The 26,170-nt window shown below is 40.6% G+C and overlaps 1 protein-coding gene across 1 annotated transcript in view; it reads left to right on the forward strand.

The window, feature by feature from the left end:
• Window positions 1-1,171: 1,171 nt before the first annotated feature.
• The window catches only part of ARIH1 (ariadne RBR E3 ubiquitin protein ligase 1), an 82,139-nt gene continuing 57,140 nt past the window's right edge, over window positions 1,172-26,170 (forward strand). The window contains exon 1 of the mRNA XM_027847392.1: window positions 1,172-1,564. Within this exon, the coding sequence (XP_027703193.1) occupies window positions 1,193-1,564 (372 nt within the window). The 5' untranslated portion in view covers window positions 1,172-1,192. The remainder of the gene's footprint in view (window positions 1,565-26,170) is intronic.

Raw genomic sequence — 26,170 nt, forward strand, 5'->3', positions numbered from 1 at the left:
CAACACTATGTTCCATCGGCAGGATGAGGGCTCCACCGGGACGGGGCGCATTGCCGTCATCTCCGAACTCGGAAGCTAGTGGAGGCGCTAGTCAAAGCTGAACGTGGAATCTCACGTGTCCCACGAGGTCACCCACGGAGATCGCGGCCACAATCGATCTCCCAAGCCGGGCTCCTGGACTAGCTGACTCAGAGTTTCCTTCCTCTGCTCTTCTCGGTCTGAGGCTTCTTTCGGACAAGAGGATGCCCCAAGGGCCTTCGGACTGGGGGCCGCAGTGACAGGCTAGGCCCAATCCCGGCCCGCGAGCCTCGCAGCCCGGCCCGACGTGAGGGCGGGCTGGCTGCCGGCCGAGCCAGGTCGGGCTGGGCCGTCCCGGGAATGTTTGGGCCGTCCAAGTCGGTCAGGCCGAGGACCGCCGTCACTCCCTCCACTCGTGGGAGCCGAGGAAGAGAGCGGAACCGGTGGGGGGGGGACCCACATGACAATGGTCCTCGCCCGCCCGCTCCTCACTCCCCGGCCAGCGCTGTGCAATCGCCCTCCACGCCAACATGGCGGCTCTTCGAAGCTACTTTCCGCGCGCGCGCGCGCGTGCGCTCTTCACAGTCTGGGAGCGGAGAAATTAGACCGGAAGGAAGGTGAGAGGCCGCGGGGGCGTCGGGGTTTCCCCGGGAGCCGCGCAGGGGCCACGGAGAAGGCGGCGAGCCGTCTCAGCACATCTCCGGCCCGGGAAGAAGGCGGGGCGGTGGACGACGGGAAGAGGCGGGGCGCGCCTCCGGGGCGGGGCGAGGCGGCGTGACGGGACGCGGTGACGTAGCGCTGCGCGGTGACGCACGCCCCTTTGTTGGCTCAGTAGCGGTAGCAGCGGCCGTGGCGGTGGCGGTGGCGCTGGGGGTTGTTTTCTCTCGGAGGCCGGAGCGGAGCCGCGTCTGACCGAGGCGAGCGGGGTCCCCCTCCCTCCCCACCCCCTCTCCTCCCCGCCGCCGCAGCCGCCGTCACCACCAGCACCGCCACCACCACCACCACCACCCACCCCCGGCCACCACCTCCAGCCGCTGCCGATCGGGCCCCCCGCGTCCGGCCGGGGAGGAGCCGCCGCCCGCGCCCGCCGGGACCGGGGCCGGGGCCGGAGCCGGCCAGGCCCGGGCTCTCCCCCCAACTCCCCGCCCCGCCGCCCGCCCGCCCCCCGCGCGCCATGGACTCGGACGAGGGCTACAACTACGAGTTCGACGAGGACGAGGAGTGCAGCGAGGAGGACAGCGGCGCCGAGGAGGAGGAGGACGACGACGACGAGGAGCCCGACGACGATAACCTGGACCTGGGCGAGGTGGAGCTGGTGGAGCCCGGGCTGGGCGTCGGGGGCGAGCGGGACGGGCTGCTGTGCGGGGAGACGGGCGGCGGGGGCGGCGGCAGCGCCCTGGGGCCCGGCGGGGGCGGCGGCGGGGGCGGCGGCGGGGGCGGCCCCGGGCACGAGCAGGAGGAGGACTACCGCTACGAGGTGCTCACGGCCGAGCAGATCCTGCAGCACATGGTGGAATGTATCCGGGAGGTCAACGAGGTCATCCAGGTGAGGCGGGCGGCGGCGCAGGCTGCGGGGCCCGGCCCGGCGGGGGCCGATCGGCGAGGGGGGCGCAGGGCTAGGCCCGGCGGGGCGGGGCGGGGCGGCCAGGCGCGGCCACTTGTTGATCCGCGCCGGCCTTGCGGTTCTGGGGGGCCCGGGAGGAGAGGGCGGAGCTTGGGCGCCCCGCCATGGCGGAGGCCTGGGGCCGGCAGGGCAGAACGGCCCGGCCGGAGAGGGATGGGGCGCGGGGCCGGCCCCGGGGAGAGCGGCGACCGGGAAAGGCCGCCCCCCCCTCAGTCCCTCTCCAGCTTGGCCCGGGCGGGGCTGCCGGAGGCAGCGAAAGGAAGGCAACAACTTGGGAGAGCCGGGAGCCAAGTTGGAGGTGGGGGGCATGGGCGCCGGGGCTTCCCCGAAGTGGCGCGGCGCGGCGCGGCGTGGCGTGGCCGGACCTCCCCTCGGGGAGCGGGGCGGCAGCAGGAATGCATCTGTTTACATTCTCGCAGGCCCGGCGTGGGGGAGGGGGCGGACACCCGGGCTCTGCTTACCTGCGCGGCGCGGTCGGGGGTCGGGCCGGCTCTGCTCGCCGTGCCCCTCGACTAGAGCAGGGTCTTCTTACGTGCTGTTGGGGGAGGGGGGTTCGGCCACAGTTTAATACCCCACTCTGCCTTATAGCTTTTTAAAAAGGGAAAGAAATCCTGCGTTATTGTTTAGATTCAGACAATACTCCAATTGTAAGCTGGAAACCAAAGGCAACTCTCTGCATCTGGACTTTTTTCGCTGGTAACTTCTTTCTCGTGCAGTGAGTTTTGTTCAGGCCAGTCACCACCTCCCTTTGAAGCCTCCTTTCCTGTGGGTCAGATTGTATTTTGAGCTTCAGGAAATTAAGGGAAGTTTCCATTTGCTTAGAAACATTCTTAACACTTGATAAGAGGTTGAGGAAGAGGAGTATAGCTGGAGCCTTGATTTAAGTAAGTTTTCTTTTTTTTTTAATTGCTTATTGTATAGAAACTAAAGGAAATTTCTGAGCATCACTAAGCTTCCTGCTTCGCCAAGTTGCTTGGTAATTTTTTTTCCTTGCTGAATGTCCAGTGTGGTGGAAAACCCAGTAAGATCTTTTGAACTATTTTTTCTGTTTTGTATTAAATTGAAACTTCTAATAATGACTGAAAATTTTGAAAATAGATTAAAACATTTAGTGACCTCTTGACAGTGTCTCTAAAATCATGAAAAAGAGTGAATACTGGTTTAACTGATAGCACATTTTTAAGCCTTGTTTTCATAGACACACAATACGTAACATATTTGGAAAGGATGAGACGATACTTTAAGTACCAGAAACCTCAAACTTTCCAGAGGCAACTTACTGGCCGCAATGAAAGCAGCGCTGAATTTGGAGTCAGGACGTTGGGTTTCTGAGCTTTAGCTTTCTGTTTTTACTACTTGTGTGACCCTCTAGTCACTTAATCTTCCTGTGTCTCAGTCTTTGCATATAGAAGATAAGGGAGGTTGAGCTAGGTGACCTTTTAGCTCTAAATCCTATGATCCGTAATTTTCTGAACAGTAACACTGTGATTAGCTTTTCTGAATTTGAAAAATACAACTTTTGGGCCCCATGTGAGTTGGACAGATTGTAGAATTGTTTGTTTTTGTTTTTTAACTTGGTTTTAGTTCATTTGTGTGGGGCTCAGAGCCCTTGGGGAAGCATTTCATTCAGCAGGATTCTTTGTTGCTGAAGGTGCAGCAGTGTGAATATGGTACTTGTCTCTGCCCTCAAGAAGCTTATAAGTCAGCCAAATTTGATAATCACATTTAGAGAGTTAAAAATTTTTGACTAGTTTCTTAGCTTTTGTTTAACCCTGCTTTAATCTAAAATGACTTATTAAATAGAGCTTAAATAACCCTACCACATTTCTGACAGATTTGAATTTCTTGGGTACTTCTTAGGACCGTATTGTCAGAGCTAAAAGAACAACTTAGCATATTCTCCAACACCAAGCATTGAGTACACATGCTGTGGGTCAGGTACTGAATGAGGCCAGAGGGGAAGATGCAAGTAAAGTAAGACTAGTCTTCTGCTCTCACAGAACTTGGATTCTCAGTGTAATGGTCTCTGATAGTACGAACATGTGGCTATTGCCGTTTAAATCTAGTTTTAGGGAGATAAATTGAGTTCTGATCCCCAGGATGAATAGGACCCACTTAAGCAGTAGTTGTTGGTCAACCACCGAATGGCATAAAATTTTCATGTCCATGCTACCATATTGGTTCAGATCTAAGTAGCATCCCCAAAAATGAGATACTTAGGAACCAAATGTTAAAGTAATGATAACTAACATTTACTTGTTGAAATTATAGGACATTCTGAGGTTTTTGTACAAACCAAATTGAGTGTGACATAAAAATACAGCCTGTGTTTTTACTAAAATGGTAAAGTAAGTTTAAGGCTTCTTTTGGACGTTTAACTAATTTGAACATAAAACTTGATGTAGGTGTTTAATTATTACTATTTTCTGATAGTGATTTATTTGTCCTAAACCTTGTCTTTTATAACTAACGATAATAGCTAGCATCTGTATGGCACTTTAAGGTTTGCAAAGCACTTAACTCTTATTTCATCCTTATAACAACTCTGGGGGAGGTAAGATGCTATTATTATCTCCATTTTATAGATGAGGAAACTGAGGCAGAAGTTAAGTGACTTGATCAGGGACACTCGGCTAGTAAATGTATCAGAACCAAGACCCTTGTTATGTATGATTTTAAATGTTTACTAGTCTAGTGTTTTGCATATAAGAAACTCAGTAACATCAGAAAATTAATGTTCAAGGTAAAAAAATTATCCTAAATCAGATAATATGTTTAGTATGTCTGTAGTTTGTAAAGCAACCACCAACCAACTCCCCCTCCTCTCCCCACAACTTTTTTTTAAGTAAAATCTTAAGACTCATTTACAATATCACTGATTTTTAAAAATCTATTTGAAGGCAAAAGTAAGATCCCAAAACTAATAGTTAAATTGGTATTTGGCCTTGAACTTGAGTTACACCTTTTTGTATGTGGAGCGGAAGGTATTAAATGGCCGTTTTTCTTGGCTTACACAGCCTACAAACAAATTGCCACTTAGACATTTAGGTTCAAGAAACTTTGTAGTGAAGCCATGCAATAGGACTGATCCAAGGCTGGGCTGCAGTTCTTTGTTTAATTTGTATTCTTGGTCTTGTTCTTGATCTTTATGACCTTCTTATCTGGCTGCATTAGAGTTGCCTCTTTTAGCCTTGGAGCTTCTTTAAAAAGAGGTCAGGGACTGTCTGACTTGCTTTTTACACATATAAAGGTCTTTGAATTTTTTAAAAACAATACCACTAAGTGCAGCATTAGTGTAATTTAAAGTTAGTCTGTACTGTAACTTCTAAGAGTCTCTATTTTTAATTAAACTGACATCACAGCTGCTGCTTGTCATTCTGTGCTCCATAATTTGAATATGAAAGTTAGGGTTGTGGTCTGAGTCAGCCAAACCTTTATAGGCCCAGTGATCCCCAAATCTTGAATAAACATAAAGGACTATCATTTGTGCCGTTTTTTAGTGGATTGAAATAGTTTTAATTAAAAAGTATATTTAATGCAAATAGGAATTTAGCAATAGCAGATTTTTCCTCATTGAAATTAATTTTTTCAACTGTGTTAGCCATTTCAATATCTGTAGCAGGCTGTTTGCTATTGGACAAATTGCTTAAGGTCATAGGTGATGAAAATCCATTTACTTGACCCCCAAAGGCTATGTATGTTTTGATAATCAGATGCAAACCCTTATTAATGTCTATAACTTTTTGTAATTTTTTGGAGTTGAAAAAGGCAAAAAACTGTTACTCTTAAGTATTAAATTTGAATGAAGCAATAACAGTTGTGGAAATTAAAATTATTGTTGGTGAATCTTTTAAAGGATGGTAAATTTCCCTTGAAAATAACTAAAATGGAAGTTATTAGTTATAGAAATGAAACATTTGTAGAAAGTTTGTCATCTCCAATATTAACATTAGAAAATGCCAGTTTGTTGAGCATGTTAAATTGAATTGAGCCATGTACCAAGTTATAAGTAAATTAGCCTTAACTTAAAAAATGCATTTTCAGAATTCCATTTGGAATTTCTTAGTAGTTACTGCTTTCAAGTACTTATCTCAACTAATTTTTCTACACTTATAATTTCAATGGTTAATTTCCAAAATTATTGTATAAAGTATAAATAATTTTTCAGACTATTTTAACTTTTAGGAATACAGAGCAAGAAGGGAAGGTTTGCTTGGCAGAGATGACTCAACAAAATTAAAATTGGGATTGCATATTATTTTCAGGCAACAAAAGATCATGCATGCTATGAAAGGAAATCTGGGGATTTTATGATCTCAGTTTTAGGAGTCATGACCTCTTTTTCCAATTACGTTCATGTGTCCATAAATCTCCTACACCATAGGTTCTAGTAACCATTGCTAAGGATTAAATGCATTAGCCACTACATTATTATATGATCCAATACTTTATTTGGGGATTAAGTGAACTAGAGCAAAAGTACGTGGCCTAACACAAACATCCAACTCCAGGGTATAAAAATAAAAGGTCAAGGACTGACTTTCAAATAATGCTTGTCAAAGTACATGGGAGCATATAGGTTTATGTAGGAGAAAGACTTGTCCTTGCTAACATGCACAGTAGGTGTTGGCAGCAGCATGACTGTGAAATGGCAAACAGCTGCATAAACTTCACTTTTCGTTTATGTTTTGATGTGCTGTTCATCGTGTGGTGTGAGTGAACCAAAAGGATGATGAGAAAGTAGAGATCACTAGTGGGGGGAGTTGCTGGGATCTCTGGAAGGCTGATATATCTAAGTGCTTTTGGCCTTTTAGAAAATTGTTAAAACAACAAAATTAGTGTATATATAGCCTGTTGCTTTATGATCCTGTGTTTTTTTCCATTGTATTTTACATAGCGGTCGCCTCAGCTATCTAAGTATTTTGCTTTGAAGAAGGAAGGTTAAATAAAGAGCAAAAATAAGTATTTGAGAAGTAATGCTTTCTAACCTAATCAGCCCTTACTGGGGTTCCCTTTGACTTAGAGTTGGGAACCAGGGCAGGTGGGAAAGCACCACTAATACAGTGAAATGGGGGGGGGAGGAAAGTTGGCTCACCTTATGCTGCTTTGGAAATGTAATCACCTTGAGTTTTGTGAAGGGAATTAATCAGATGGTATGCTGAGTGTTGTGGGAGCTGGCAGGGAGGGTATGTTTACTTTGTTACATTTTTAAAACCTTAGACATTAGTAAATGGTAATCTGTGACCAAGTTCTAAGTGCTGTGCAATAAATTGAAGTAGGATCTGAGAAAAAGGAAGGAGACACTAGGGTGTGCCATGCCAGAGTAATAGGACGGTTCACTGAGGTGTTAGGGATCTGTGTTTGAGATAATTTCAGGAGGGTAGTTTGACTTCCTAGGCTAGACAGGAAGGTGGGGATGGATTCTGAGGGAGAATACTGGACTAAAAACTGTGGAATAGGCTTTTGTTTGTTTTAAAGTATCTTGACAATAATAGAGGGATTTTTTTGGAGGAAGTACTGAAAGGATTGAAGAGTTTACTGACCCTTCTTAGATGGCTGTGCTGGTGGAGGAAACTTGGTTTGGATTGTTTTTTCCTGGCTTATCCACAAATCATTTATTTTTGCTTTTGGAAAGCATTATATTGTGAGTTAAAAGTAAATTTCCATCCTTGGGCTTTGCTGACTAAGATTAAATTTAATTTGCAGCTATAAACTCTGGGTTTCTCTAGTGACCTGCCCAACCTTATTGTATTCCTCTACTTGAATACTTCCAGTTTAGTAACATGGGAAACTTGTTAATTCATAAGGATGTCTGTCTTACTGTTAGAAAGCAGCTTAGACTAAGGCCTCGTTTATCTTCCTATAACAGTGTTTCTTAACCTTTTTTGTCTTATGGACTCTTCTTGTGCAGTCTATGATACCTAAGGAAACCCTTGTCAGAATAATGCTTTTAAATGCATAAAATATGTAGAAGAAGAAAGGAAACCAATTATATTGAAATACATTTATCAAAACTTTTTATTTTTTTAAACCAGTTCATGAACTCTTGAGTTAAGAACACCTGGCTTAGGGCCTCTTCATCGGTTCTGGTTCTGCCCTCTTTGGAGCACTGGAGCCAGGGCAGGGCAGGCCCTAGATTTTGTGCCTGAATCTCAATCTTGATGTGTAACTTCCGTGAGATTGGTCAAGTCATATACCCATTTGTGACCTCAGTTCCTAATCTGTAACATGAAAAGAAAGTTGAACTAAGTTTAGTCTCTTCTCTAAATGTCTCCTTAAATCTTCTTCCCAGACCCAGGTCTTTCCCAATCTAGTCACCACACTGTCTTGCCTCTTCCCCCTTCCATTTTGTCAGTGTGCTTTATAACTGAAGGGCTTGAGACCGGTGGCTTGCACTAGAATACAGTTGGATGCACTGAGGGCAGCTAAAGACCTTTATTCCAGCAAGGCAATGGAAAAGACATTGACATGTGGTGGTTCTGAGAAAAGTATAAACCCAAACCCTGTGGCTCTGTAAAGTGATCAAGTGATAAGTTCTTTGAGCTAGAGACATTTGTACAAACCAGTCAATTCAGAAGCCATCTAGCCTGCCTGGTGAGTGTAGTACTAAACTTGGGAGACAGACTGACTTGTCATTCCACCTCCAGTTCTTCACTCCCTTAACCTCTCTGAGTTTAATATGTGAACCAACATAGATACCTAAGAACCTACACCTGAGGTTTAATTGTGAGGTTCAAAAGGCCACATTTAAGTTTTTTGAAAAGCACTTATATCAATGTCAGGTATTATTCATGGTTGATTGAGAAAGGAATGATTCATTCAAAGATGACAGGGTTATATCTTTGGTATGCTGAAATAAGGTTGGAGGACACTTCATTTTCCAGGTGAGCTAGCCAAGATGCAACCAATATGTAATTGATCAGTTTTCTAGCTATTAGGTAAGCTTTCTTACTTGAATGGAAGTATAGAGATGGACTTCCCTAGGACTTTGCTTTGGTCTGTTATTCATTTGGCTTTTGAATCTTAAAACAATATACAAGACGTTGTTAGGACCTATAGATAATGTCCCGAAAGTCTTAACTGCAGTTTTAAACTTTATAACTTAATATTACCAAGATAAAACTAGAGCCACTGCCCTACAGGGATATATATTCTTCTGTACCAGCTGTCACCCAGCTTTGTGCCATGTGCAGACTGATAATTATGCCTACTGTTTCTTCATCTGAGGATTAATAAATCCTTTCAGTTTTTGTTTGTTAGAAACAAATTTTTATATTTGTTAAGCCACTGTCTCCCCCAAGTATTACCACACTATCAATAGGTGGCTGCCTTGAGAAGAAAGGTATTGAGGTTCCCATGAACATTCGAATCAAATTTGTATTCTGTTTGGAGCTAAAATTTTCCTCTTTGATATTGTTGATCCAGAAAGAAACCAACAGAGAATGAACTTTATGTAGTTTGTCTTCCCAGATACTGTTTCATAAATCCTGAGACTTTGGTTCAACAAACCTGTTGTAAATTAAATTTTTTCTAATCAACAAAAAAATTTACCTTTTCTCCCTTCATCTCCCCTTCTTCCCCCCCTCCCCACTGAGAAAGGAAGAAAAACAAAGGTCTAGTTAGAAACATGTGTAATGGGGGAAGTGTTGTCCCTGTGGCCATGCCCTAACCTGCATGACTTCCACAAAATCTCAGCCTACACTCATCACCCCTCAGGAGGTATGGGTAACATGTTTCTTCATAAGGCCCCTGGAGTTGTGTTTGGTTATTGCATTGCTTAGAGGATCTAAGTCTTTTAAAGTTGTTTGTCTTTACAATATCAGTGTGACTGTATATATTATTCTCCTGGTTCTGCTGACTTCATTCAGAATCAGTTCATGTAAGTCTTCTTAGGTTTCTCTGAAACTGACACCTTCATCCCTTCATCATTTTACAGCACAGTGGTATTTCATCCCATTCATTTAACATAATTTGTTCAGCCATTCCCTAATTGATGGACACCCTTTCAAATTCCAATTTGCCACTGCAAAAAGTGCTCAGCAGACATTAAGTAAACACTTAATGGGTGCAGGCATACCACTGTTGGGCACTAAACAGCCTAGCAGTGAATCACACAAATAAATTATGTTCAGGAATTAAGCTTTGTTTCATAAAAATGTTGTACTCCTATGCTGATGAAGCTACTGAAGGTCCTGGGTTCTAATCCTCTTAAGTAAGCTTTGCCTACCAATGACTGCCATAAAAAATGTTTGGCTTTTTTGGAGTCATCCTCTTTTACTAGTTTGGCTTTTTTTGGTACTTTGGCACCTTAAACTACCTCCATGTCTATTTTATCGGTTAGCTTCTCTTCCCTTAACCTAAGAGATGCCACAGGCTCCTTGTTCTCCTACCTCTTCTGTGACCTCTCCTTTCCCATCTTTTATTGATTCCTTATCTTTTTCTCAGTCTCATGTTGGAGGTCCCCAAGCATGTGTTCTGGGTATTCTTTGTGTACTTTTTCCTTTGCTGGGAACTCTTGTAGTTTCCATAGGACTCTATGAAAATGATTCCCAAGTCTCTATTTCTAGTCTTGGCCTCTCTTCTGGGCTCATTTCCAACTCCATATAAAGACATCTCCATCTGAATGACACACTGGGACCCAAAGTCTAAGCAAGTCTAAAACTAATCATCCTTCTACCTTAAACTTTTATCTCGTCCTCATATCCACATTTACCTGGTCAGATATCACCAAGAACATGCCAACTGTCTCTTTAACATTCTCCTCCTGCCTAGAATATTATTTAGCCTCTTAATAGATCTTCTGGCCTCCCATCAATGCCAGAATAATCTTTCTCGTGTAAAAATATGGTTGTTAGTCTTATTAATTTCGTGTGGCTTCCTAATGCTTTGCAAGTAAAATCAAATTCCTTTGCCTGGCATTCATTCATAATTCTTTTCCACAATCTGGCACAATCTCAACCTACCTTTGTAGCTGTATTTCATTATTCCTTATTTTGAGAAGGGGGGGACCGTACTGTGGGTTCTCTTGCTGCACCTTGAGAGGGTGATCTCTTTACCTAGAAAGCCCTCTTGCCCTTTTATTGTTCAATCCCTAACAGTCCTTTAAAATCCAATCCAAATGCTAGCTCCTTTATGTAGCTGCCTTCCTTGGTTCTTTTCCCTCACCTTGATTCGTCCCTCCCCAGTGTGATAACTAACTTCTACCTTCACCTCAGGCCTAATAAAGATTTGAGGTACTTTATATTGTAATGCTCCCTTAAGTTATTGGGTAATGTGTTGAAATCTTATTTATGTGCTTAGATTGCATGCACCTGTGGCTAATTTAAATATGAACTCTGCACTCAGTACCTAGCACAGTGCTTTGTGTTACATAGTAGGCACTTTAACAACAACAAAAAAACTTGTGACTTTGGTTGTTTTAGATGCATAACATGTATCCCTAAATTTGTACCCAGCTACACTGCATAGGTGTGTCGTTCAGCAAAGAGGAGGACTCTGCCTGTGAGAGTGATGAGTACTAATCTGTCACTACTGGAAACATAAAATTGTCCTTCATCTTAATGTAGGAAGGATAACATCTGGTAACTCTGGCTTTTTCATACTTTTTTTTTTTAAACATGGAATCCCACCCCCACCCCCCCCAAAAAAAGTTTGCTTACAGGCAAAGAGTAATTTCAACATCTTAGGTGTTGAAAAAGACATAGCAAGCATAGAGTCATACCTCTTCCTGAATACAACATTCCTAACATGTCCTTGAGCCACTGGCATAGAACTCGCCATTCCATTTTGGGATAGCTATAATTGTTCTTTGTAGCATTAAGACAGTCTTTTCAATTTGTTCTTTTGTTTTCTGGCCCAGAGGTATCAAATTCACAGTCTGCAAAATTCCAAGTGTGGCCTGAACCAGATTAAAATGTCATTGGATAATGTTTAACAAAAATGCCATATAATATAGATAATGTTAATTTGTATTTTTCTAAGTCAGTATGCAGCCAGCTGGGATCTATTTATTTGAATTTGACACGACTGTTCTGGCCTGTACAGAACAAATCTGTTTCCTCGTATATTACAGTTACTTGAATAGCTGTAGTGGCCCTCTTTCCTGCTCATCCACATTTCATTCTATCTTCATCATAAATTTATCCCCAGTTCCTTGAAAGTTCTAAGGACATGCGTTCCAGCCCATGAACAAAACCTAACGCTGCTACCTTACAGCAAATTAGTTATATCAATCAACTAGCATTTATTAACTGTGGACTAAGTGCCTGGCACAGTTTTTAGCCTAAGAATGACCCTACCCTCAGGGAACTTGGATTCTGCTGGAGGGGTACTACTTGTTTTTCGATTGACTTTTTTGCTTTTTGGTGAGACAGTTGGGGTTAAGTGACTTGCCCAGGGTCACCCAGCTAGTAAGGCTCGATTGGAACTCGGGTCCTCCTGACTCCCAGAGCCTGTGCTTTATCCGTTGCTCCACCTACCTGCCCCCCAGTTGACTTTTTGACAGCCTTAATTTATCTTGTAGAATTCTTTGTAAAGTATGTTCCTGCCTTCTCCATTGTACTTTGGGTAATTCTCAATTTCAGTTTTTTGAAAATTGTTGGTCCAGGATTTGCATTATTTTTTAAAAATTGACAAAAATTGGGGCAGTTGGGTGGTGCAGTGGTTAGAGCACCGACCCTGAATTCAGGAGGACTTGAGTTTAAATCTGGTCTCAGACACATAACACTTATTAACTGTGTGACCCTGGGCAAGTCACTTAACCCCATTGCCTAGGGTCCCCCCCCCCCAAAAAAAAGCATTTCAGAGGTGAGCTTGGGGGCCTTAAGAGAGCTATGTAATTTCCCAAAGGCAGTCTTGCCTGCTCTCCTCCTGTTTAACTCTTGGCCCAACTCTACCCATTTGTAGTTTCTGTCCAAGACACATAGAAATGAAAAAAGCTCTCTTGCATATCATGATCTGGACAATAGGCTTTCATCATGTACTTGGGCTTTCTCGAATAGAAGAGCCAAATTCTTTGGAGTGATTGTAAAGCTCATTTAGGAGATTCTGCAGTGTTTTGGGGCTTGAGTATGTCATCCACAAACAGGAACATCTGGAAGACTTTAGGGAATCCTGCTTTTCAACTCCACATTGGACCTCTGTGACAGAGGCTAACATAACATTGACAAGTATGTATCTTTGTTTTATGCCTGCCTTGATATTAATGATCAGAGGGGTCATAGGACAATGTTATCTCTTTTGAGGAATGTTGTATTTTGACATATACAGTAAAGATACCTTGCTGGAGATGAACCTGTTTTGGAGATGGACGTATTTTGTTCCAGCAAATCAAATGCATTTTATAGTTAGACAATAAAGCATAGTAGGTTCTTTTATTCTACATCATTTGGCCTATTGTGTGATTATTAAGATGTGGTCTGGGGAATGTTGATAGCAAAAGCTTCCCTGTTCCCTTCTTACAATTTTTTTTTTTACAGCTTGAAAGTAGACATGATTGGATAATTATAGATGTTACTAGTCATCTTTCAAAACACACAGAGAAGATAAAGATATATATAGATATATATATATCTATATATCTAGTAGTCTGAGATGTTTTTAGCATCTTCACCCAGGTACATTGAGAATAATTGATAACAATACCATTTAAATTGTTACTATGGGGTTATGGGAGGGTAGCATTATTGTAGTGCATTAATGGAGGAGCTGTGAATCAACACAACCATTTTGGAAAGTAATTCGCAAGTATGCAAATAAAGTAAGCAGAATGTCTTTACCCTTTAATCCAGAGATTCCACTACTAGCCTTATACTCCAAGGAGATCACTGATAGAAAATCCAGTTATACCCCAAAATATTTATAAAAACATTTTTTGTGATACCAGAGAATTGGGAACAAAGTAGATGCCCAACTAGAAACTGGTGGTACATGAATGTGACAGAATATTATTGTGCTGCAAGGCATGCTGAATACTATCAATACAGAGAAGCTCATGAGATGTACATGATCTCATACAAAGTGGAGTAAACAGCCAAGAAAAACAACACACACAATGACCACAACATAAATAGAATAACTACAAAACAATTGAGTGAATTTTTAGGTTATAGTGCATTGATTGATTTTACCGATTTTTCTTTTCTTTAAGTAAGCATTTGTTATTATGGGATGGTTCTCTGGGAGGGGATAGGGAGAGGAAGACTGGCCAAAATTCTGATGGATTTTTAAAAAGCAAAAGATAACAATAAAAATTTTATTTTGAAAAGATTGTCCACTCCAGCATGGGTCTTATCTGTGTGGTTTCATTCAGCAGTTTTTCACTTTGTTTCTTCACTACTGTTTCTACATCCTCAAGAAGAGAGATTCTTGGGGTTCATGGATAGATTTCAAGAAGACTCATATTTAAAAATTTTTTTAAATTTCAGTATAATTAGTTCCCTTTGCAAGGATATGTGTTTTATGTGTTTAAAGAATGTTCTGAAAAGGGATCCATGTTTCACCAAATGGTTAAATGGGGTCTAGTATCACACACAAAAATTAAAGAGATCCTGCTCTAGAAGCACATCCCTAGGGCACTGTTAAAATCCAGATGTGACTTCACCCAAAATGCTAGTCGACTGTGCATGCTGCAACACCAGGACTACAACTCTACCCCAGAGAAATCAAAGAAGAGGAAAAGGGTCCATATATATAAAAGTAGTTACAGTAGCTCTTTGTGCAACAGCAAAGAATTGGGAAATGGCTGAACAAGATACAGTATATGAATGTGATGGATGCGATACTGTTGTACTTTAAGAAATTATGAAAGGCGTAGTTTCAGAGAAACCTAGGAAGACTTGTATGAACTGATTCAAAGTGAAGTGAGCTGAACTAGGAGACCACTGTATATAGTAACAGCAATACAGCTTCAAGATACTTGATAACTGATCGACATAATGACCAACCACAGTTCCAAAGGACTGATCACCTCCAGATACCGAGCTAATGGTCTCAGAGTACAGATGGAAGCATGTTCGTTCAAGAGGTGGAGCAAGTCATCATTCTGGCTAGGGAAATCAAACAATGTTTCATATAGTAGAAGTTGATATTTGAACTGGTCCTTGAACAAGATATGTCGGTTGCCAATAGATAGATAGTGGGAGGGGGAAGTTATCCCAGATTTTGGGGAAATGCAGAGTAGATTCAGTCAATTGTGAGTAGACCAGTTTAATCTGGATTGTAAACTATGGGGAAAAGGAGAAATATGGTGCCAAATTCTGGAGGGATTTCGGTGTTGAGTTAATAATAATTGACGTGTTCAGCTCTGACATATGCAAAGGTTATCATTTGATCCTCGAAACAACTCTATTAAGGTATTATATTGTTAAATCTCTGTTTCTAGGTGAGGATACAAAAGGTTAATTATAATAGCTGGGATTTGCATAGTGCCAAATAGTTCACACAATCTTGTTGATTTATAGTTGCTGTTATTTTTCCCACTTTAATATACTGTTAAAACACTTGCTCATTGTTACCCAACTAGAAAGTGTCAGGGGTGGGAAATGAATCTAGGTTTCATCTGATTGCCGTGTCCAGAGCACTTTTGACCGCATCATATTGTCACTTGAGGAATTTATTAGGCAGGTGGTAGGGAGCTGTTGAAGATTTTGAGCAGGCACTTATTAAGCACCTACTATGTGCCAGGCACTGTGCTAGATACTGGGGTTACAAATACCAGGTATGAAACAGTCTGTGTTGAAGATGAATTGGAAAAAGGAAAATTAATAGAAAAGAAAGATGGTTTTCAGGAAGACTGGAAAGCATATTTTCATACCATCTGGTAACATTTGTGACCTTTACTGGGAGGAATTATTTCTGAGTTGCTTTGACTTTGGCATGCAGCTGTCGATCATCGTTTGTATTTCATCTGCGGGTCTTATTGACACACTTGTCCAGGTCACAAGAAGCGGGCGAGATGTTGGTAGGGTGTTGCTTGATTAACTTGATAGCTTGAGTTTTTATTTGACCTGTCGTAGTGGCATGTTGAATAACTGCTGATTGATACCTCTCTGATTAATGACATCTTAGAGAAGCATTGTTACTTACAGTTTGGGTTCTTTGTCCCAATAGGATTTTAGAGGTGCCTTTCAACTTCATTCGTGTATTTTTTTACTTTTTTTTTTGATGGTATGTGGTTTTTGTACTGAAAATCAAGCAAACTAGAAATAACACCACTGTCCATTGTTAAAGTAGTATGAATCCTAATTCCCATCACTTAATGATATCGGCAAAATGCCAGTATTTGGATCTTGAGTTTATCTGTGTTTGATATCCATTATATGAGTAAGCTTGTTTTCGTAAGGTAATAACAAGTATTGATGGAGGAGCTTGTCGAGCAGGGATAAATTTTTGTTTATCTTCCATTCTCATGTTCCATTTCATATTTTTGTGTCCCCGCTTCACAATTCTCTGGGATACTTGTTGTCAAATGTTGACAACCACTACAGGAATTTGTCTAGATTCTTGTGAAATCTTTTCTACCTTATTGTTTCTTCTGATGAGTATAAGATTATTTGCCATTTAGATGACTCCAAAAATTAAAAGTAAAAAAGTTCTGCACTGCCTAGGTGGAAGGAGGAAAAAAAGGCAAAGAAGTAAAGGGATGGAAGTCACCTGTTCTGTGCTTTCATGTGATACAAAAGAAATCAAACAGATTTATTAAACAGCTCTCCAAGAATAGTATTTCTTTTTTTCTTTTTTTTTTTTTAAAGCAGTTGGGGTTAAGTGACTTGCCCAGGGTCACACAGCTAGTGAGTAAGTGTCAAGTGTTTGGTCTGAGGCCAAATTTGTACTCGGATGTCCTCTTGAATTCAGGGCCAGGGCTTTATCTACTGTGACACCTAGCTGCCCCCGGTACCTTTTGTTGGGGGGGTGAAGCATTGTGGGTTAAGTGACTTGCCCAGGGTTACACAGCTAGTGAGTATCATGTGTCTGAGGCTGGATTTGAACTCAGATCCTCCTGACTCCAGGACCGGTGCTCTATCCACTGCACCACCTAGCTGCACCCAAGAATAGTGTTCTTGATTAGTAGTCTTCACCAAATCAAGACAAAACTTAGCATTTTTAAGGATGAATTTGGTATTCCTGATTTTACATAAAAGCAGAGTGTGTGTGTGTGTGTGTGTGTGTGTGTGTGTGTGTGTGTGTGTGTGTGTGTGTGTGATGGTAGTAGAGACTTAAGGGGAAAAAAATAAAATGGAGTATTAAATCTGAGAAATAAAAATACACAGTACCAGGAACAGATGGTGTGGAGGGAGTAGTAAGCTAGCCTCTTGACCAAACGTTGTGAGGCAATAACACGTACCTGTTTCCCAGATACCTGTCTAGCCCTCTTTCATGGTGGGAGCCACACCACTGAAAATCTGCTTTCTAGTGACACTATTTGAGAATCATTGAGATAAAAACTTGGTGCTCATTTAGAAAGATGCACATCCTCCACTGGACACATGCCTGGCCTTCACATCTGATAGAAGCTACAGTAATCGAAGGAATAATTAGGTAGTTTTTTCCTGTTACTGAAGCATTCAAATCTACGTGAAACTAAGAATAAGTAAATGACTGGAAACACATTTCTGGTCATACCTGTAAATCTCCTATGAAATGTAGGCATTTTCTTCATCTGAAAAGAATTAGTTCTGCTTCGAATTCAGTTCAATCTAGTAAACTTCTATTAAGGCCACTGGATTATTTGATGCGTCATTCTTCTAGGAAAACTCCTGAGCACATGAATAGGAATTGGTATACATGCCAGAAGAATAAAGGACAGAAGTCTTTTCTGCTTGTTAAGAAGAATTTTACCATAGCAAATTCTCAAGTCATATTAAAGTGATGGTATTTGGATAGGATTTAGTTCTTATTTTACTTTGCTTCATATGTAATACAAAGTAGCAATATTGAAAGAAATTCCAGGAGAAATGCTTAAGATACTGTTTTCAAACACCTTCAGTACCGTAAAAGAATCCATTTATGGTAAACTCTATTATCCACCATGCTGTTTTATTAACTGGACCTTTCTGTTAACCAGCACAATGATTGATGGCACTGCAAGATCCCTGAAGTGCCTTCTGAATCATCCAAGAAAAATGAAGTTATCTTCAGTATAGCTTTAGTGTAAGTATTTTATTGCATACTTTTTGAACTTTGTGGTGTAGAAGCTAACTGTTAAACAGAAAATTTGACTTGAACAAATACTTTGCTAACCATGCTGGATAAGAGTTTACTCTCCATATAAACAACTGGTGTGAAATTACAAGTCAATATAATGTAGGACATTGTTTGCTAAGACACATAAAAAGTAAAATTTTAAGATGTGACCAGTTAGGGGCGAATTATAGAGCTATAGACTATGGAAAGAGATCTAGGCTTTCTAAGTATAGATTACCAGGCAATGATGCAGCACGTTCATGGGCGTCAGAAATTTGTGGAGTAACTTTGGACCTTGAAGGACAGCCAGAGAGATTTCCTCATCACTGGGTACTGATGGGATAATGGAAGATCATTGGATCTGAGAACCCCGTGGAGTGAGATGTGCAATACCTACGCAAGAAGCTAGAGTTGTGTTAAGCCATGCCAGGCTGTATTCTGTATTTGTAGATCTACCTTCCTGTATCTTTGTATGGTTTGTTATACTAAAATAGACTTTTCACAAATCCGCTGAATTGAACATACTGTTTGGATGAGTTTGGAGACAGACTGTGCTCCTTCTCTTTGGAAAAACTCCTGTGACATCCGAGTGAGGGGCGAGTGACCAGAAGTTAACATGAGCACTTTTTTGAAGGGTAGTCTCGGTACTAATTTTACAACTTTTTTTGCAGCATAGTGTTCATTTGAGTAAAATTTATCTCTTTGAAAAAGTAGCTTTCACATTGTCAAAAATAAACAAGACATTCCCAGACAGAACTATAGATGTTTTATTGATTGATTTTATTGAGTATTAACATCAAGTTAAAATGTTTAACCTTACAGATGTTCTTATTTTCTAAACCAAAGAATTCCCCATTGAAGGCAAGACCTTCAGCTCCTCGCAGAAAGCACATGAACTTGGAATACATATTCCAAAACCTCCTTTGTCACTGGGACATTGTCGTTGGGACAAACTGGTCTAGCTAATCACATTGCATACATAAATAAATTACCCACAAATGCCATGCATTCTAGTAGGAAGTTACTGAGTTTCATCGCTATTAATCCTATAGGATATTGAGCTGAATTAAACATTGGAATTTGCATTAGGTTTTTAATGAATCCGGGATTGCAAAAATCTATCTTTTAATAGCATTTCTTCCCCTGTTGTCATATTGTTGTAAATTATGGAACATCTCTATCAGCATGGAAATTAACCTAAAGGGCCAACAGATATATAGATTGTGGGCATAAATAGACTGTAAAATATGTTACCGATAATCTGTGTTCAAGGAGTGCTTAAAAACATCATTGGGTCTATATATTTCTGAGAAGTGAGCCATATAGTGAAAACTGTAAGACAATAAATGGACAACCCACTTCAGTATGCATTTTAATGTTTCAAGTGGGCCAGTTTTCCAGCACACCGAGTAGATACTCGGGTGGATTTGTGGGAGAAGTAGGCAAAAATAACAAGATGGGGTGTATAAATCATGCCTTGGGTACCAATGGTGAAGTAGTTCAAAGCACTATTAAGTTGACGTAGACTCTGAATTAAGTAGCTATTCTTTTATCTGAATCCTGAAGCCTCAACTAATCCCCTCGCCAGCCTTCTCCTTGTGGCTAGTATATATGCCACTACCCTTCTGGTCTGGGTAACCTGGTCCTGGCTTAGCTCAAAACCTAAATAAGTCACATAAGATATGACTGATGCTGTGAGTTTTCCTTAGATGGTGATCTTAGTCATTCTAAAAGGTTGTGAAAGTCCCAGCAAGATCCTTTGAGACCTTGTGTTAAGGGGAGCAAATTCTGTGGAGGCAGAACAGCATTCCATTACTAGAACTTGGGTTTTTCTGTCAAATTCTCCCTCCAGTCCCCCGATTCATTTGCCAAGCTTTCCGTCTTTTCTTTCCTCTTCATTCCCAATCCCTCAGTCTAATTAAGATTCTCACTACTTCATAACCAGATTATTTTATTTGCCTCCTAACCTGTATCTTTCCTTAGATCCACTACTTACTGTCAGATGAAGATTCTTCAGCACAACTCTTAGCTTCTACTAACATTCATTAGTGATTCCCCAGTTCTGAACTCAGCCTGACATGCAAACCCCCAGTACTCTGGCACAACCTGCGTTTCAGCTTTATCTCCATTACCTGTGCCTCTAAACTGCTCACTTTTTGGCTCAGCCACATTTTAGGAAATATACTAGACTTGGCCTGATGCTTTAAAGATAAAAGATTTGTTAGACTTTTTACATTTTTTTTATTCTGAACTTAAATTTCAAAAAATGAACATTTTCTAATATACAGCAGAACACAAAAAGGATTGTCTAAGAAACCATGAATATGCATTTCATAACCATTTGCTTTTTTTCAGTGATAAATTCAACACTTTCAAAACTTTACTTTTTGTTTTATGTTTCTTTCTGAACTTGTGTATATTTTTAAAAAATGTTTCAGTGACCCTCTTTTGAGATTGATCACTATTGCTAGCCTCCCCCTCCCCCAATTTTCTTTTTTAAAGAGAGAGGGGAAGTCCTTGTAACAAGTATAGTCAAAATAAAACCACACTGTAGCTGTGTCCAGAAATGTATATAATGCCTTTCTCAGGACGTACATAACATGTTTCATCATAGATCATCTGGACATAGAAGTTGAACATTGCTTTGATCATAGTTTTTGAGGAGTTTTTCTTTATAGTGTTGTCCTTGTATAAATTGTTCTCCTAGACCTGCTTGCTTACTTGCATCACTTCTTACTTCCCAAAATCCTCTAAAATTCTTTCATCCTTTCCTACGGTGCTGTACTTTCATATACTGCAATTTGTTAAGCCATTCCCAGTTGATTAGTACACCAGTTCTTTGCTTCTTGTCCTGTACTTTTTTTACTTTAATTCCCATTTCAGAATCGGGAAACTTCTTTTTTTCCCATTATTTTCTTCCTTGTATTATCCTCCCTATAAACTCTGCCTCGTTCTCTGATCCCTGCTTGTTTCCCTGTTGTTTGATGACCATCTGCACCAGACTCTTATGTGTGAAGTAATTAAGTAAACCCTCTTTTATTTAGCTCAGTCAAATAATTGCTGGACTTCTTCCCCCAACCTCTCTTAATTTTAGGGCCTTCTTCTGTTTATTATTTTCTATTTGTCTTGTTTATGGCTTGCTTTGTATGTATTTGCTTGAATGATGTTTTCACAAAGGCTATAAGGTCCTTGAGGGCAGGGACTGTCTTTTGCCTCTTTTTATATCCTCCGAGCTAAGCCAGTGCCTGGCACATTGTAGTTGCTTAATAAATGTATGTTGATTGATTGATTTGAATAGGAGTAAGCTTCATCTGATGATTCCCTGTATTCCTTTCTCCATTTCCTGTGTTCTTTGTCTTATACCCCAATTAGGGAATGAATAAGGTCCACTCTCTTCATCTCTTCTACCGTAGTGTATTTCTCTTTTTGCCCTCCCTTCTAATTCTCTTCTTGAAACCTTCAGAACACAAATCAGTCCACCCCAGGTTCACTGTTTTTCTTCATTTCCTCAGTACCCTTTGAAGACATTAAGGTTCTAAAGGAGCACTTGTTTATTCTTCTCTTCTTAGAATATTAGCATTGCATCATCATATAGACACTTCTAATTGTTTAATCAAATAAATTGACCTAGCTAGGTTTCTTTGAATTCTTCTGTTTGTATTTACCAGTTCTAATCGGCTCTAGTCTTTGCATCAGAAATACTTGAAAATCTCTTTTCAGTTAAAGATCCATTTGTTTCCTCCATGTGATGATTCTTTTGCTGGGTAAGTTGTTACATGCTTATAAAATCCCCTGTCTTTTTGTCTTTTGGGATACTGTATTCCAAGGTGTCTGCTCGTTTATTGTAGAATCTGGGTTTCCTATTATCCTGACTATAGTTCCTTAATATTTTAATTGCTTCTTCCTGGATACTTGTATCTTTTCCTTTGACATGGGAGCTTCAAATTTTAGCTATGACATTCCTGTTTGCTCTTTGGGTTTCTTCCAGGAGGTGGCTGGTAAATTTCTATTTTCACTGTGCCTTCAGGTTCTAATAGATCTGGACAGTTTTCATTTGTGATTTCCTGAAATTGTCTAGGTTGATTTGACAATTATCCTTCCTTGACCTATTTTCTAAGTCAGTTACTGTCTATATCAGGTGTCTTGCATCTTCTTCTTCTCTCTCTTTTTTTGGGGGGGGGGGGCTGTTTTTTGACTGTGTCCTACAATTTCTTGCTTTTTCATGGAGTTGTTGATTTTTGTTTGGTCTCTTCTAATTTTCAGGGAATCTTATTACTTGAATAAGGTTTGCTGATTTCTGTTCTAAGTTATTTATTCTTCCAGTTCCTCCAGATCTTTTATTTCATTTATCTCTTGCTTCATCTCTTAAAGGTATTCATGTAGTCCTGTAGAAAATTTTCTTTCTTGGAAACCCTGCTTTGTAGTATTATAGCATTATTCTTGAAGGTTGTTGGATCTGAAATAACTGTAGTTTTCATTTTCTTCCCTGGTTTACTGTCTTTCCAGTCTCAGTTCTTGCACTGGGGCTTTGTGCTAGGGCCAGGCTCAGTCTCTTGCTGCTCTTTTGGATTAAGTCATCTGTCTTGCTTGGGCTCGTGCAGGGTCACCTGGATTCTTGCACTGAAGCACCAAGGAGGCCCTTCCTCTCCCCTTCCCCTGGATATTTAAGGTTCAGAGTGCCAGGGACCTGTATGATATCTTAGGACAGAGGGCTAAAGAACTCAAAAGCTCTTGGCCGTCCTAGTGTGAGTGTATTGTGTTTTAACTGGTCTTCTTCCTCTCCCAGTGGCCTCTGAAGTCTGCTCTGGCTTGCTGCTGCCCATGCTGGGGCCACCATGGGACTTTGGTTGCATTGGCGGTCACTTTTTTCTGTTTTTCTTGGGCTTCTTCTGGCTGATTGTGCAGTTCTGGAGTGGGAGTCATTGTAGTGCTTCTCATTGAATTTCTTGATCAATATTTACTCTGGTTAGATTTGTAAATTTTTGCTCAAGTAGACATATGAGGACTGGGTTCACTGTCTCTATTCAGGCTGCCAACCATCTTGACCAGGAGTTTTGGTTATTATTTTGATAAGTTCAGTTCCAGGGGGAGACATCAGGATGTTGGTTTCCTTATGTTTGCAACTCTGACACAGTAAATCAGAGTCTCTCAGATCTGAGGACATTTACCTACTTTGCTGCCCATGAATAAGTTCTACCACCAGCTACCTGCCTCAACCAGCTTCTGGCTTGATGTGATCTTGCCTAAATTTCATTCCTTTCATCTTGCCCAACCCTTCACTGCTCTTGACTTTGCCACCTATTTCTGGGACTTGTCCTCTAAGTTAGAAGTCAAGTTTCCTGGCCTGTTGTTTAAAGTGATATAGATATGCTTAACTATGTCTTTGTCTATAGATTTTCTGTACACACAAGGTCTCCCAATTTTAATTTAGTATTTGTGATGTGTCATGCTAATTTCATTAGGAATGACAGTTTACTGTCTATTGTCCTTGCTTTTGCTGCTTTGGTAGACTCTATGTAGCCTGCAGGATGAGCCCATATAACAGCTGTCTGCATTGTTTTATTTAGAGGGTACATATCTAATATTTTACTTAAGTTTCTTGTCTATGTATTATTTGCAGCTATCCCTATTTGTAAGAATATGGATATCATTTTAATTTAAACTCTTCCTGAGAGGTGTGCTAGCTCCTCATCCCAGCCAGGTCCTGGGATATGGCAAAAAATGAAGAGCTCATTTAGCTTAATTTATTGGTATAAATGCAGTTGGAAATAGTAGTAGTAGTAATAATATTTATATACTGCCTGCTATGTGCCAGGCACTGTACTAAGTGCTGTACAAAATATCTCATTTTGATACCCTGGGAGGTAGAGGGGCTACTATTATCCCCATTTTATAGCTGAGAAAACTGAGGTAAACAGGTTAAGTGACTTGCCCAAGGTCAGTAAATGTCTGAGATTAGATTTGACCTCAGATCTTCCTTAGGCCAGGTCTAGAACTCTGCTGTACCACCTAACTGCTTCTAGAAATAGACTTTTCTGGAAATTTGGGGACCCAATAGTTTTGGTAACGCCGAGAGAGGAATAGATGGGCACGACATGGCAGGGAGGAACACTAGAATCAAGCTGTGAATCCAAGGCATGTTTTTTCCCTCTTTAGCTGGTCCTTTCCACTAAAAAATTTCATATATGGTTTTGGCACATGTCCTGTCAGTTGTAGACAGCTCTCACAAATGCATTTTTTTTATTTTGTTTATAATGGAAACTATTTGCTTTTCAAACTCTTTAGCTATAGGGAATGATTCCATCCCTAGTGATTTAAAGAAAATTTTACTCTGTGGTTTTTATATTACTTACTATATTACTATAATATTACTATATTAGTGCCTTGCCTCTTGAATCTTGCCTTGTCATTTGAAGGTATTGTCAGGACAGTGGCTTATTTACAAAATGCTGCTCTAAGTTGAAAATTAAGCACAATAAAAAGATTGTAATAGAAATAGGTCTGGTCTTTAGTAGTCTGTATCTGGGAATTCAAACTACTAGAAAAAATAAAACATTTTAAAACCTGCTTGGTAATGTGTAATGCAAGACCAATGTAAAATATATAAATTGAGTGCTAAGTTTACTATCCTATGAGAATGTTAGTTTTTTTAATAACTTTTTTCTTAATAGGTTCATCTGAATCTTCTGATTGTGATTGACAGTGAATACTGACTTGGCTTCTTAGATTGATCTGGTGTATGTTTTGTAAAAAATTGAATTTCCTGTTGTTTCTATGTGTCCTTGTATTCTGTTGCTTTGATAATTGGTAATTTCTAGTTCATTAATAGATAGTCTTTCAATCAGGATTCCCGGTTTTCCAGCCTTTATGGAGAACTAAGAGTTTATGGAGTAAGGGGGGAGGATGACCCAGAAGTTTCTTCCAGAGTAATCTAGATTGAAAATGATTATCTAACTTGGTGAATAATATAAATGCTTAGAAAGCCAGAACTTAACAAATAGAGCACTTGAACCCCCTTAACAAGACCTGCCCTTCCCTTTTCCTACATCTGGAATCATTACTCTTCTCCCTTTCCGAGCTTTGAGTACCGTTTTGTACGTTGTAGATCATGCTACAGCTTATAAGGATTATAAATGCTAGTCATTGTTGCTATTATCTGGCTGCCTAACCTCTTACAATAGACTTAAAACTAGTCTCTTTGCTTCCAGGTTGTACTTCATATTGCAGTAAGGGTAATCTTCCTAAAGCTAAAATACAACTTTAATCCTGTCATTCCCTGGCTCAAAAGCTGTCGTTTTCCTATCAGGCTATAGGATAAATTTCAAATCACTTCCTGAAACAAATATTTCATTCCAGTCTAGCTAGTCTAGTCACTACTCACCATACATATTTTACATGCATATTTACCTTCATTTTGTGTTAAAATAATTTCTCTCGCTTAAAACAAATGATTGATGACTTGAATCCTTCAGGGCTCAATCTTATTCCTACTTTGAACCTTTCTTTGGCCACCCTGGACCAAAGTGTTCTGTCCGTGATATTCACTTGTATTTGATATTCAGTGAGTTTCTTGTTTAAGGAAAGCTGTACAAAATAGTATGCAGAAGACCAGAGATTGAGTCCTGACAAATCTTGATGCACTAGCTTCAGTTTTTCCATTTATAAAATACTTTCCTGCTTTAATGCTATTGTTGTGGAAATCATGAAATAATGAATGTTAAAAGACAAAATGGCATATAGTGATTATTAACCACTTTAGTCCTATTTGACTCTCACATACCTTTTTAGCTTTATTATAGATTCACCTTCCCTCTCAGCTGAGACTCATGACTTGTGCTGAGAAAATAAAGGCAGTTTGCCACGAGTTTCCCTTTTGCCTCTTTTCATCTCAAAACCACTTGACAGCCCTCCTTTATTCCATTCTCTAATAATAAGATCCCGCTTCTCTTTGACCAGCCTTTCTCCATGCACCCTTGATCCCTTCCCCTCCCACATCAAGTTGCTTCCTCAGTTTACTCTGTGTGCCCCCTTCACTACCACCACCTTTATTTTCTATCTATTCATTTCTTCCAGGACTGTCTTCAGACATGCCCTCAAGTCTCCTCAGTTCTTAAAAAAAAAAAAATTAACTAGACCCTAACATCCCCTCAAACTATCATCCTATATGTCCTCTCTCTTTCTAAGCCAAAGTTCTAGAAAAAAGTTTTACTGTTACTGCCTCCATTTTCTCTCTTCTGCCTCACTTCTTTAAAATCTGGCTTCCAGCTTCACTACCAGCTGAAACTATTCTCTCTAAAGTTTAACAGTGATCTCTTAAATATCAAATCTGGCCTTCCCCCCCCCCCC

Source organism: Vombatus ursinus, unplaced genomic scaffold, assembly GCF_900497805.2.
Source record: "Vombatus ursinus unplaced genomic scaffold, bare-nosed wombat genome assembly UNPS02015404.1, whole genome shotgun sequence".
Taxonomy (NCBI): Eukaryota; Metazoa; Chordata; class Mammalia; order Diprotodontia; family Vombatidae; genus Vombatus; species Vombatus ursinus.